Source organism: Nilaparvata lugens, chromosome 3, assembly GCF_014356525.2.
Source record: "Nilaparvata lugens isolate BPH chromosome 3, ASM1435652v1, whole genome shotgun sequence".
In the NCBI taxonomy this organism is placed as follows: domain Eukaryota; kingdom Metazoa; phylum Arthropoda; class Insecta; order Hemiptera; family Delphacidae; genus Nilaparvata; species Nilaparvata lugens.
In genome coordinates this window covers 58,055,094-58,070,053 of record NC_052506.1, presented here as the reverse complement: position 1 = coordinate 58,070,053, position 14,960 = coordinate 58,055,094, and the positions used below count along the sequence as shown (strand labels likewise).

Here is a 14,960-nt window from a genome sequence, read left to right as displayed (position 1 = left end):
GACATTAGCTTTCATTGGGGATCCTATTTGAAATGATATATCACTCTACAAAAATTACTCTGTCGCTTCGATAATTTTGTCCTTCATATCCATCCAAATTCATTTTTTAAATGAGAAGGTTGTCATTACTTATTGAAATACCACTCACAACCTTCTATTGATATCAAGCTTTCAATAGTGAATTATACAGATATTAAATAATCTTCTATATAATACGAGAGAGTAGGGTTGTCTTTGTTCGCATTAAAACATGTCAACTTGTGGATTGCATACCGGAAAAACGGGAATAATTTAGATCTCCAAATTTTGCACATAGATTCTAAAAATATCAATTTCATGCACCTAGCTCAAAGCCCAATTTTCAATTTTTTCCTAGATTTTTCAGAATTAATGTTCAAATTTCATTCATGCTACTATACAAAAAAGTTCCATACGGCATAGGCTACATTGTTGTAGGCCTAAATTGTGTTTTTTATGAGGAGGTTATAATGTCGTTACAAGACGATTAATTCCGAACGGAGCTGTGTAGGGTAATGGTAGAGCACTCGCTTTCGGAGCGGGTTATTCTAAATTAGAGTATATAATAATAATATTCAAAGTTAATCATCATTTTACAGTTTTAAGTGATTAGTGAGTGTTATTTTGTTATTCAATTTGGTTTGTAAACAATGTAAATTAGAACTTTTTTGTTTTCAAATATTTGGACTGAAAATTGGACCTGAATTCAAGTGTATGAAACATAACCTACTTTTTGGACCATTTATAGTGTATAAATCAAAATTCGGGGAAGATACAGTTTTGGGCTGTGCCTGTTAGTCTTTCCCCAATCATATTAAAGAATTGTGTTCTGTTTATCAATAGATAAATAACGAGCAAAGCTCGGTGCCCCGATATTTAATATTCATCTCACAATTACTAAAAATCATAGTCACTAAGCCAATTACAACTTCAAGATCAATAATAAATTGAATATGGCAGTGGCTCATTCGTTACCAGATCTGAAAATCTACCCAATATTTCACTTTCAGTATCTACCAGTTTCTTCTTCTTCTTTCTCATACCCTTTTGCCGTTAAGCGTCGGGTTCCTTCAACCATTCTCTAAACTTTATACGATCCTGTGCCATTCTCTTTACTTCATTCATTGTCTTTCCTCTTGCAGCAGCTATACTCTCTACATACTGATTCCATTGCAGTGGTGGTCGTCCCCTGCCTCGTTTTCCTTCCGGTCTTGCCTCCATAACCAGCCTTGCCTTTCGTTCATCACTCATCCGAGCTACATGGCCATACCATCCTAGGGTTTTTTGTTGAACAGTGGTAATCAGTTCCTCCTGTTTTAATGTTTCTCTGATCACACTATTTCTCACCACTCTGTCTCTTGGTTTTTCCAACCACCCTCCTTAGGTATCTCATTTCTAAGGAGGTAATTCTACACTTGTGCTTTTCTATCATTGTGAGGCATTCTGTTTCATAGAGTAGAACTGGCTTAAATATTGACTCATATATCCTTATTTTAGTTCCCTGGCTTATTTCTCGTTTACCCAGTATGGTTCTACTAACCTGGTAATACACTGGTTGGCTTTCCTTACTCTATTGTTTATCTCTTCATCAACTTTCCCGTCTGCAGAGATTAATGTCCCAAGATATTCGTAGTTGTTCACCCTTTCCAATATTTCACCATCCCATGTTATATCAAACTCCACATTCTCCTGATTCTTTGATACTATCATCACTTTACTCTTCTCAATGTTGACAACCATTCCCTTATCTCTTATCGCACTACACCATTCTGTTACAGCATTTTGCAGATCTCTTTGAGTGTCAGCTATTAGCAAGATATCGTCTGCATATATCTGTGCTTGAACGTATACTGGGCGGAGGTTGCGGTTTCCAATCTTACTTCGAATCGTTCTTCTCTTGCACATTTTTATTATTTGATCCATAATACTGTGCATAGAAGTGGGCTTAAACTGTCTCCTTGTTTGACACCTTTATCAATTTTAAATTCTCTAGATGCAGCACCTCCTATTCTCACTACCCCTCTGACATTACTGTAAAGGCTTTTAATTATTTTGGTAAGTTCAGGTGACACACCTGCTTCACTGAGGGCATCCCAAAGGCACTGTCTAGATTCGGTGTCGAAAGCTGCTTTCAAATCTAAGAAGGCAATATATGTTTGACCAGCTCGGCTCAATCTCTTATCCATAACTTGCCTTATTGTAAACATATGATAACTAGTCTTATGATCCCTTCTAAAAGCTCCCTGTTCCTCTTCCAGCCCTTCCTCCACCTCTACTCTCAGTCTTCTTTCTAGTATTCTAGAGTAGATTTTCAGCAATACTGATGACAGGCAGATGGCTCTGTAATTTTCACATTTTACTGTGCTTCCTTTCTTGTGTATGGGGATAATAACGTTCTTCTCCCATTCTGAGGGAATTTTTGCATCTATCATTACAAAGATGCCATACCCATTTGCCACATCCTGTCCACCAAATTTTATTAGTTCTGGGGTAACATCATCATATCCAGCTGCCTTACCTTATCTCAGACCAGAAATTGCGCTTTGAACTTCTTGGAGGGATATCTGCACCTCATTTTGTTGTTGTTCTTCCACATTATGATCATTATCACTCTCAGTGGGCTCCTCTTCCTTGAATGTCTTTTCATAGAAACTCCTCCATACTTGTAGCACCTCATTCGAATCAGATTCTACCCTTCCTTCCTCGTCAACTACACTTCTCACTCGCTTTCCATACTTTCCTCGTAGAGCTCGAACTGTATGCCAAAACTTATCACTCCTTGTTTGATAATTTTCCTCAATTTCCTTTCCAAATTATTCCCATGACTCCAACTTGGCCTTTCTCAACTCTTGTTTGGACTCATTCCGTTTCTGTACATATTCATTCCAATCCTCTGCACTCTTGCTTCTATAAAACTTTTTCCAAGCTTCTTTTTTCAGCCTAATCTTCTCTTTCTCAGAATCATTCCACCACTTGGCTCTTTTAGCATTTTCTCCAATCATTGTCATTACACAAACATTTTCTGCCACTTTTAACAATGTATTCTTTAATAGGTACCATCTTCTTTCAATATTCTCTTCTGATTCTCCATGAATTTGCTCTTCCTTCCTTCTAAGCTCCTCCGTTATTGCTCTTTGATATTCCCTTCTTTTCTCTGTCTTCCTCAATTTCATCACTTTGATTTTCCTATACTTTGGTGACTTACACTTCTTTGGGGGTTTTATTCTTGTTCCCATAATCACAAGTTTGTGCTCTGTAAGTTCGGCACTTCTGTACACCCTACCATCAGTCACAGCATATCTAAAATGCCTTGTATATACAAAGTAATCTATAGCACTCTTGACTCCTCTGCTATGTGACTCAAATGTGATTTTGTGAATATTTGTGTGAGGGTAGAAGGAATTGCCAACCAGAATATCATTGTCTATACAAAATTCCAGCATTCTCTTGCCACTGCCGTTCAAAACTGACTCAGCTCCATGTTTCCCCAAACATCCATGACCGATTGTGACGTCATTACCATTCCAGTGTCCCATTATGATTATTATGCTCTGCATATTGTCGTGCCTCATCTACTGTTTCCTGTAGTGCTAGGTAGAAAGTCTTTCTCTCCAACTCAGCAGAATCATCTGTAGGACCATATATTTGTATAAGTGACACCTTTTCTTCCAGATCCAAGTTTGCAGAAATGATCCTTGAGTTAACTACTTTTACTTTTGAAATACTCTTCACTGAATACCCACTCCTTCTTTCGCTCTACTGTTCATTTCCACCCCAGAATACAAGAGAGTGTATCCCTTATCTAGAGCCATCTCACCACGTCCCTTCTTTTTTGTTTCACTCAGACCCAGTATCTTCAATTTGTATTTCTAAATCTCATCGACCACTTCACACTCTTTCCCTGCAATAGAAGTAACATTCCATGAACCAAAAATCGAAATTTGTTTCTTTTCCAAGCTTTTCCTGAGTTCCGGTCCGTTTCTCTTTCTTATTTGACTCTGAATAAATTTTAAATTTTGAATTTTTTCGTTCAATGTGGGTTATTAGCCCTCCATGAACTAGTTAGGTGGAGGGGCCGCCTCTTCATGGGGTCCTAACAACTGTTTGTGAAATCAGATTTCACAAGTGAAAAAGGAAATTAGAAAGGAGTAAAGCCGCCTACACACGCCGATCCCCGGACGCACGACCCCCCGCCGCCCCCATAAACCCCACCGGACCAAACAGATTATGTTTGTCAAGTTCCGTCCAACCCGACAGAATCCAGAAGGACGGCAAAAAATCGAACGCCCAAAAATCAACGCGCATGCAACCGGCTTAAGAAAATGGCCAAGGAAGGCCGACAGATATCAGAGAAAGAAAGAATGGCACACAGCTGAGTCAATCGAAAAAGTGCCATTCTAGAAATGAAAAGTTCCAAAGCATAAGAAGAAGAAGAAGAAGGGTTTTGGGAGAAGGGCTTTGGAATGGGGGTCCCATTTAGTCGCCTCCTACGACAAGCAGGGATACTGTGGGTTTATTCTGGTGGGTTTATTCAACAAATTCTTGAGTCTGATGTTCGACTCAAAGCTCCCCGGCCCACAGGGGGCATCTACCAGTTTTTGATTTCCATTTCTATTCGTATTGAGACCTGAGTTGGGTTCTGAAATCTCTCCAAAATACGCCAAAATATACTTGTTCAATGTTTTTTTCGGCTCAGATTTTTTTTAGATTAATCAAAGCATAAATTTCAAATTTATATAGGTCTGATTTGAAGGTTTTGGTATTGTTAAATTATGAGTGTCCTAAATAACAAAAATCAAGGGGGTTTCATGATCTTGTTTTGCCTTTTCCTAGCTTTATAGAAAACAATTTTCCCAAAAAAGATCTAATTGGGTACACATATTCGTTTCTTCTGTGCTGGAATGGAACTGATAAATAAATAAATATTACTCAATTTAACATTTTTCTAAATTGTGGATTCGTTAGCTGTCAATGCCTTATAGTATTTATAATTGGCATTAATTAAGTAGATAAAAAATCACGCACTTGTCTCGGTTTGTATTATTAAGCCTAGCCTAGTTTCCATTCTGGCAAACTGCAATATCATGACGAATCTGCCCGTCATTCATTTTGTGCTTCAAATCCGTGGTAAGCCTCGTTTCCATTACCACCGATTTGACGCACAACATGACTAAAGCTCGAACGCCGTCAACTTGTAGTTTTGGAAACGGTCTAAAACATGATGCGGTGCGGCATGAGCATGACCGATGTGAATGTACCACATGACAAGTTTACCTGTGTAATAAGATTGCAGTGTTGAGCACACCTACAAATGACTCATATTTTCTCCTCCAAGTCTAACTATCAGAAATTGACAATTGGAGGATTCTGATTTTGTATTTTTATTCAGCATCCCTAAATTCTATTGAACGCAAAGCCGATTTCCGAAAACACTACACAATGAGGAAATTATGGTTGCTTTTATCAAAGACAAACGAATATCATCTAGAATAAAAAGTATTCTCTCCTCTCTGCTTTTTTTTAGCTGCCTGGTGCTCAAGGTCACTATAGTCTGTGTAAAATTAGTTGAGACTTGGCCCTCCATCCGAAGAAATTACAAGGTTGCCAATTCGTGTAAAATATGCTACTTTTCAAATTTCCAATTCAACGTCAGAATTGGATGTAGAATATCATCCCCGATATCCTAGTAGTGTTAAAAAAGTTTCAGGGTTGAATGATTAAAAGGAAATAATTTAACTTTTATGATAAAATTGGAAACATCGCGAAGATTAGTTTTTCTTTTGAATATCCCTTCTCTCAGAATCATGGGGCGTCGAAATGCGTAATAATCTTATATCAAATTAACGTGGAGAATTCTCCTTTCTATTGGTGTCTGGATCATTTTTATCCGACCAATAGTTATTTTTTAATGAATGATTATGTTCGTCAATGTCGAGACATTTCGTGCAGAAAACATGACATTTTCGACATGTTAGAAACTTTTTGTTTCGAAAGATAAGTGGGTGGTGAAAGCGAGAAAGTTTCTCAGAAATATTTGAAATTATTTATTCAATTGTCAAAATTAGTCGGAAGATCGTATTTTGGTCTCCAAGGTTTAAAGTTAGGAGAGCGGCTGCATTGTATGCATTGTGTACTAAATTGTACGCTAAAGGCTGACAATTTACAAGATTCGACTGAATTATTTTAAACGCAAGCAGCTGATTGCCTCTAGAAAGGCTGTAATGAAACACTGCTTGGATTATTCGAGGCGAGGTTGTCATTTTCACTATTTATAATCATGTAGCTTGCTGAATTTCTCAATCGGTCTGTATTTTGTTTTTGTTGATCCCAGCTATTGATAGCATATGGTGGCACACCATTCAGCCGCTATCCTTGAAACTCCTGAGAGGCCTAAATACTTTCTTCCGAGTACGTTTGACAATTGAAAAAATATTTCAATTATTTCTGAGAAACTTTCTCGCTTTCACCACCATCTTATCTTTTGAAACAAAAAAGTTTCTAGCATGAAAATTGCATGTTTTCTGCTCGACATTGACGAACATAATCATTAATTTAAAAATAACTATTGGTCGGATAAAAATAATCCAGACACCAATAGAAATTCTCCCCGTTAATTTTATATAAAATTATTACGCATTACGACGCCTCATGATTCTGAGAGAAGTGATATTCAAAAGAAAAAGAAATCTTCGCGATGTTTTAAATTTTATCATAAATGATAAATTTATTTCTAATCCTTCAACCGTAAAACCTTTTTTAGCACTACTAGGATATCGGGGATGATATTCTACATCCAATTCTGACGTTGAATTGGAAATTTAAGAAAGTTGCAATTTTACACGATTTGGCAACCCTGCAATTTCTTCGGATGGAGTGTCAAGTCTGAACTTATTTTACACAGACTATAGACCTCTGTTCTATGTGAAGCCACGATGTCATTGCGCCTACTTTCTTGCAGCAGTTGAGTTTACTGTTAAGTCTACAGGTAGGGGAAGTTTTCTCAAGAACACTGAGCATATTCTCATATGTCCTCAGAATCCCCTGATTCAACGTATTCAGCTTTTTTCTCTCTTGTCAAGGTGTAGGTGACGGAATATTAAATTGAATAATTAATAAAAAAACAACCACAGTATGATCATGCCAAAAAGGACCATAAATCGTAGTGAAACAATTCATGTATGCTTTGCTGAACAAGGCAGCAATTAAAAAATTATTTGTAGAAATATTAGTCATTTTTTTACGATGATAACTTAACGAGCATACCGAGCTCTTCAATACCGAGATTTGACGCTGACTGCGTTGTCTGTTGTTTGCCTGTATGTTCGACACTATAGTCTATACAAATTAGTTGCAACTTGGAGGTATATACGGAGCAGAGAAAAGTAGGGATGTTGCAATGCTAAAGCGGCCAGCGTTCTGTAATCTCTAGTGAGTGTTCATCTGCTCATGATACGCATACGAAGTTTCCTCTCTGAACGCACTGAGTTGACTGAGTCCAATCGAAAAATTGGCAACTGTGCTTCTTTCTATGACTATTCATCACTTTAATTAGCTGTTCTCCCTCCATTTCTCTGTCCCGCATAATCCTCAAAGTCAGGACTAATTATGTAAGGACCAATGATAGCTTCCAATCATTCTAAACTCATATTCTTGGAGCCTTCATTTAAAACTATAATTCAATCCGGATATTTTCATTTCCGTTATTGGATCTCAATTTGGTTTCCTTATAAAACTTTTGGTCTCGTTTTTGGATTCTATAAAGAGAATCACAGCGTTTAAAATAGTATATAACCAAATTATCAATTAGCCACCGCCCGGATGGAACACTAATAATTTATAGTTTGTAAAATACAGTTACAACTATTTAATCATTTTTATTTACTACTTGCTCTAAAATACAGTTGCAACTATTTTATAATTTTTACTACTTGCTTGCTCTTTATCACTTTGTATTTTCCGTTATTTTTTCAAACCCATTAAACATATCATATATCTAGTTAAACTCATGATCTTTGACATTTTTTTTAAATACTACAGTAAAATATCTGTATCTTACTATTCTAGTGATATTTCGTATTGAATGTGCCAAATTCATTTTCGGGAAATTTGGGGAGTATAAAATAATAACTTGAACGTACTTGGGCTCTTACTTATTGTAATTACACTGAATTTAAAACATTTTATTTAAATCGGGTGCCTATTGTTTTCAATGCTTATACAAAACAGTACATGTGGAAATATTGTTTTTTAACTTTGTATAAGTTCACATTGGTATGAGTTTTTTACTTGTTCTACAATTTCAAAAGAATAAGAAAGTTTAGCATTAGCTGTCGAAAAATCTTTTACGATTCTTTCTTGTCATAAAACATTAAATGTGTCCCGAATTTTATGTACTTTTTGGGAGCAAATGATTATGTTTAAATATTTTCAACTTTCATATTGAAATTCTTCTTTTTCTTTGGTTACGATTAATTTATATTGCAATTTGTAATCCTAAACATTTTTAATTTGTCAACGCTTCTGGTTATTCAGTTCTTCATAAAAACTCAACATTTTTCAACTTTCATTGAACCCTGAAACAATTACATACACTAGTTCCATGTTGAAAAGGTACACGAACAATGTTTTACACAGGTATACAGTACTACAGATTCATTGCAATTAAAGGACTGAAGTAATGTGACGTCAATCTATTACATCGTTTGAGCAGTCAAAAAATTATGTAATGAGATAATACGACTATTGAAGGCTCTTTTACTAGATCTACTGATTTCACTCTCAGGTAACTAAGAAATCGGGAAAAGTTATGTAGTTTTGGGGTAATGATGAGTCACACAAACCGAGAAAATCAACTTATTTTAACCATTTAATATAACCACCATATTCAGTATACAATAAGATAGTGTAGGTAGAAAATAGAAATTCAACAAAAAATTGCAAGGAGATTAGATTCACCGCTGAAATACACTTGTCGTGTTGCACCAAGCGTATATGCCAGAGAAACTCACTTATTTGAAAAAAAAAATCTAGGGAATTGCGAGTTGGTGGAGGGTTGAGGAGGGTTCGCATCAGAAGGGTGGAGTCCCCATTTCGTTCCCCTCTCTATTCGGTTGTCATGATGCTCACGTATAGAAAGCATGGGGTCTTCGCTGTCAAAAAGAACTTACAGTATTTTCCTATGGTCGCTATGTAATTCACTCGCAAAAATTTTATTATTCTTTCAAATTCCTCATTACAGAATTGCTCTGGCTTTAATTTGATACTTTGTGAGATAACTCATTCTACGTGTGTAGAAGCTCCAACAATCCATGAATAGCCATAAAAGGACCACCAGAACTCCGTAAAACGTTGGGGTATTAGTTAGTCAAGTAATGTAACAGCTGTATTTATAACTGCTATGTGAATTTCTGACTCCAGCCATACCATTATAACTAATTCTTCGTTGAATAATACTAGATACGTGTGATTACAGCCAATGTCACACAGCACACAGAGCACTAGGGTTTTTTAAATTCCTAGTTATGTCGATCGAATACAAACATAGCTCACCTCAAAAGCTATATTGGCGACTATAGGCGACAATGCTAACATTCCTATCACCATGCTGCAAAGAGGTGGGATAAAATCAAAACCAACTTGATCAGTTTATGCACAATGAAGGTTGCCATTCAACCAATGTAATTTTCGAGACTTCATTAAAAATGGAATATTGTGTTCTCAAATAAAGGAGGAATTAGACATTCTTTGAAGTTCAATCATAATAACCAATCTATATGGCTATAATCGGGTATTATGTTTCCTTTTTCAAATAAGTAAATTCTCATGTACACTCTGAATTAGTTAGCACTGAGCAATGATTCTAATGATCTCGTATTATCGATATCGCTTGTTGCGACAAGCTATGAGTAAAAATATCGTATCTAGTTTTGGGAAGCAAATCCGGAACAAACGTATTGTTAGGTCAGTAGCATTGTTAGTCATATGAAAATGTCACTACTAAATTTTATTGCTGTCAGCAAACACTGGCCGTGTGTAGGCCCCTATGTCCCCTAATCCCTCGTCCATTCAGGTTTCGTTACGCTGCTACGCTCGTTCTGTATCTCAACTGAGAAGTTTCTCAACTATTAAACAGTTCGCAACCCCTTGGCTTGGTTGGGCATTGCATTTCAAATGACAAGCACAATGACCGGTCACGGCGACAGGCGCTTCAAATCGATTTGATGAGACGTTGAAATCATTATTATTATTCATAGGGCGCAACGCAAACAACCCACTACTACTGCTGACGTATTCATTTGCTACTTTGCATACTAGGCTGAGTGCGCGCCTAGGCCCGTTCGCGGCTAATTTGTTTGACGTTTGGAGTGGGCGCGCGCGCGTTGATGGAGGACGCGTCTGCTTTGTTGCTACCGCGGAGGACAGAAATTCGAGATGCCCCTTCCTTAATGTTGCCTCCAAGGCGGGCTAATTTCGTGCAACCCTTCTGCGAACGATGGCATTGCTACTGTTTATTGTCTGCCAGTTGAAAATGCGCTCTCGTGACGGTTAAAGGGTTGGCGTATTGTCATTTTTGCTAATGCAACCAACGTTTTATAATTCATTCACAGAAAATTTTCGAAAAATTTCGGAAAACCTTTTTAAAATCATAAATAATTTAAATAATAATGATTTTTCTATTTCTATCGAATATTTTTATTCTATTTTTATTGTGGTCCCAATACTTGAGTTTATCAAATTAATTGGTGAAAGTGGTTTTAAGTCTTTATTATTTTGTCAAAAATATAAAAAGAATCTTCGAAAATTATCTCCATAACGTTCTTCTTATCAAAACTTCAGTCGGAAACAGATATTTAAAAATTGAGAATATTGCTCGGGCTGCTACTCCATTAATAATCTAGTAAAAAGTTTACTAGAGAATAACTAAGTTTTTGTGATAATTTCAAGTATTTTTATTCCACTACAACTCGGAAAGCTCTTGTTTTATTTATTAGTTTTTTTATTCACTCAGTTGAAATCTTTCAATGAATTCAAAATCTGGGACTCATTGAATTATGCATCTGGTGGAATTGATATGGTTTGATTGGTATTGATCTCAAACTCGTTTCTTATTTTGAATTTATACTGTATGGTTTTTATATACAATTGTTATTATGTTTGTTTGATTTCGAATATGTTACATATTTGTGGTTGCCAAGCTCTGAACGGAACCCATTCAAGTTTTTTAAAAGAATCTGACAACTGATGTTTCATTCTATTCATTTTTTCAGGCATATTACAGTTGGTTGTGATGCTCTTAGATTGATTCTAAGAAACTTCTCATCAGTGATCAAATCAAACATGATGTCGGCTTCTTCGCCAGTAGGTGTTGATATATCCAAAGAAGAAAGGTGAATATTTTCATGTTGAATCCATCATAACAGTTGTTATTGGCATAACTCAGTTGATTTGCGATTTCAATCGCTTCTCTGGCACAATTTTCCACCATCAAAATAAGATAGATCTTTTTTTTAAATGTATGAATTCAGGGCCACTTTCTTGTATTTATGAAATAGAATTATAGTAACCTTTAAAATTAATAAAATAATAAAACAAAATGTATTACAATTTGTATTCTTCTTTTATTATTTCATTAATTTTAAAGGGTACCATAATTCTATTTTATAAAGATAGATCATATCTTCATCTATATATTTTTAATAATTTTCGAGCTCTTTGAATCACATGAAAAATGTAAATTGTTTCAAGAATCTCATCACAATTCATCACTCATCATAATCTATGCTAAATTAAACTTGAAATTCACTCAATGAAATTGCTGCATTTCGGCTCCCATCTTTGAATATTCGCTGTCTACAGTCTTATTTTTTATAGCTTGTAGTAACCCTGTTATAGTTATAAATTCTTGGTTATGAGTGATTGAGTGTTTTTATATTTTTCACTGCGAAGGGACTTTTTGAACACTCTGTAGTATTCAGCTTCAACAGTAGAACTTCAATTCATATATTTATCTATTAAACTGTTTCATTCTATGAAATAGCTGAGATGGTCTGACCTGAATCGTGACCTGATATATCATCGGTTAATATTCATTCTATGTTCAATTGTACAGAAGAATGTGTCCTCTAGAACCAGTCACTCTGTTTAGTTCGACCTTGGTGAAATATATGGATCAATCAAGAGAATTTCTTGTAAGATTTGTGAATGATTTCATTAGCACGTGACCTTAAATTTGTTGGTGGATTACTCATCATTTGGCTTTGAAGCAGTCTTCCTGGCATTCCATGAGTAACCAAAACAGGTGTTTATAAGTTGAGCACCTGAAACTTCTCATAATTATAACAAAAGCTATTATATAGGGCTTTGAAATTCAGTTATTTATTTTCATTTGGTTGATAATTGGTTCTGTTTTGCAGGTATAAAAAGTGTGTTAGATGCTACAACAGTTTGGTGTCGATCCGCGCATTCCTTCTGAAGCGACAAACTGTGCCAGGCAAGCTAGGCCATACGTTCAGGGAGCTTCATATTCTTCTTCAAAATCTCGAAACTAACTAATCTTTGTGAGAAGCTCAAATTGATCCCCAGATAACATACAACTTTGGATACCACTCAATTCTAGTAGACCACTTTTCTTAATAATGAAGTAAATATCTAAAAAAAACAATAACAAAGCACTATAGCTTTAATAAAAAGATAGTTTTATGATGTAATTATTTATGTCAATACTTAAAATTACTGATAATTCTAGTTTAATATTACAATTACTATTATAAATTAAAAATTTAACAACCACCAAATTTATGAACTTCTAAGATATGTTTGTAGTTAGCTGGTGATAGAATTCAAATTGAAGATATTATAAGAGATATTTAGGTATTCTTTATTCTTAGTAAGTGTATTTACCCGACTATTAAACTTTCTTTCGTATCAGATTTCTTTATAATCCGTGAAATTAAACAACAAGGTATTTATGAAACATGATAACTAAACTACTATTATTTATGAAAACAGGAGACTTGTTTTCTAAAATATCCATGTCATTCAGGCGTAACACGTACCCCACATCTATTCGCACTGCGTCCTCCTTAAGGTGCATACAGATATACGCGCCGCGAACATGAGCAATTCACTTTTAATCAGCTGACTATATCTGTATTTTTACAGAAACGGTAAGATACAGATAATTATAAAAAGCTTGGCATCAGCTGATTGAAAGTGAATTGCTCATGTTCGCGGCGCGTAAATCTGTACGCACCTTTATGTATATGATTTTCTATTATCAGGAAAAAAGTATTTTTAAATTTCTCATTGTAAATTGTCGTTAACCTTTTTTTCAGAGACGATTGATCTATGACATTATTCCACTTGCAAGTGTCGAAATAAATCGATGATTGGATGTGAATATTATAACTTATCCTCAAAATTAGTTCAACTCTATCAAACAAATGAGAATTTTTCTGCAACTATAAACATGTTTTACCCAGTAAAATCATTCAGCATAATTTTTTTCACATAACAGTGCTTCCTGTTTTTTATGATGAATTTGAATTATTTCCTTCAATCTTGATATGCAAGATTTGTTTTTGCATTTCGAGTGAAACTTGAGTATTCCTTTTCCCAAAGTAGTACCGTACTATGTTTTCATTTCAAAAATTGTATTCTATTTTTCTTAATGTACGGAAATGTAATCTGATGTCAATTTAATGGTAAATGGTAACTATAAAACTCTAAATAATTTGTATTAATTCACGTGAATCACTAAAAAATGTTCATCTTGAATCCCTTCATCTTGAAATATCATAATAATTGCTATAGAGATCAGTTTGACTTGAAATTTTTTTAAATCATTAAATTCTATATTCCAGAAACGAATTTTAGAAATGGAAATTCAGAAAACTTCTTATTATCCAAACTTCTGTTCAACATTCTTTTCTAGTCAAGTTGGACATTTTTAGCAATGAGTTGTTCTAATTTTTCCCGTCTTTTTCATTTGTGGATGTCTCGATGGAACTGGTTAACAGTCAGACTTCCAATAAATTATTGAATGTCATACATTGAGAAATTCATGTAATTGAGAGTCTGGAAGATTGATTATTTTTTCAAAAATTTAGCTCTAAAATGCACTCTAAATGAGGACAGTATCATTGATGAAATGCCATCTCATTAGGAGTATGAGAGCGTGCAGGGAGCTAGGGCAGTCCAATCAGTACTACTAAAAAAGAAGAGATAGAGGAGTTCAAATCTCTAGGATAATTGAAAAGAATGAATTCTGCTAGAAATAAAAATTATTCTGGATATATCCTTCTTTTTGATTCCAAATACTGATATTTTTTGTTATAATAACGTGTGCAAACTTTTTATTTGATAAATTTTCTTTTATTTGTACAAAGTTTATGAAAAGTATTGATTATTTACAATAATGTCCGGTCATCTCTCATCTCTTATTACTATTAACAATGAGTTCAAGTTATCCTTATTAAACATAGTCCTTTATTGGGTCTGTCGTATTCTTTTACTATAAAAATATTGACATTTTTCAAATAACAGTATCTATTTTATACCAATTCACACGAATAATGAAATATTATTTTTATCGCTATTGAATTATCTCTTGAAAATTGTGAATTATTAGTGGAAATGAAATATATATTATATTATTTATCAGTTTGGTGTGCATGCGTTTGGAATAATGTATATAGGCTGATAGAATTAATTAGTAAGAATGTAAATTTCAACTCAATAGACAAAAATTTCATTGTCATTCATATTCTAAATCATTTATAGAAATAATCACTGTTAAAATGATGTAAATAGTATTAAAAACTTTCATTAAAGAAAACTCTGACAATTATGATAATGAGCATTTTCCAAATAGAATGGATTTTCTTGTTAATTGTAATGATCTAAAAATTGCTCTTATGAATAACAAAATAGCTTCTACTATT

The 14,960-nt window shown here is 34.6% G+C and overlaps 1 protein-coding gene across 1 annotated transcript in view; it reads left to right on the top strand.

The window, feature by feature from the left end:
• Positions 1-14,374, top strand: part of LOC111062973 (katanin p80 WD40 repeat-containing subunit B1) — a 48,434-nt gene extending 34,060 nt beyond the window's left edge. The window contains exons 17-18 of the mRNA XM_039424141.1: positions 11,286-11,405; positions 12,432-14,374. Of these exons, the coding sequence (XP_039280075.1) occupies positions 11,286-11,405; positions 12,432-12,570 (259 nt within the window). The 3' untranslated portion in view covers positions 12,571-14,374. The remainder of the gene's footprint in view (positions 1-11,285; positions 11,406-12,431) is intronic.
• Positions 14,375-14,960: the final 586 nt, after the last annotated feature.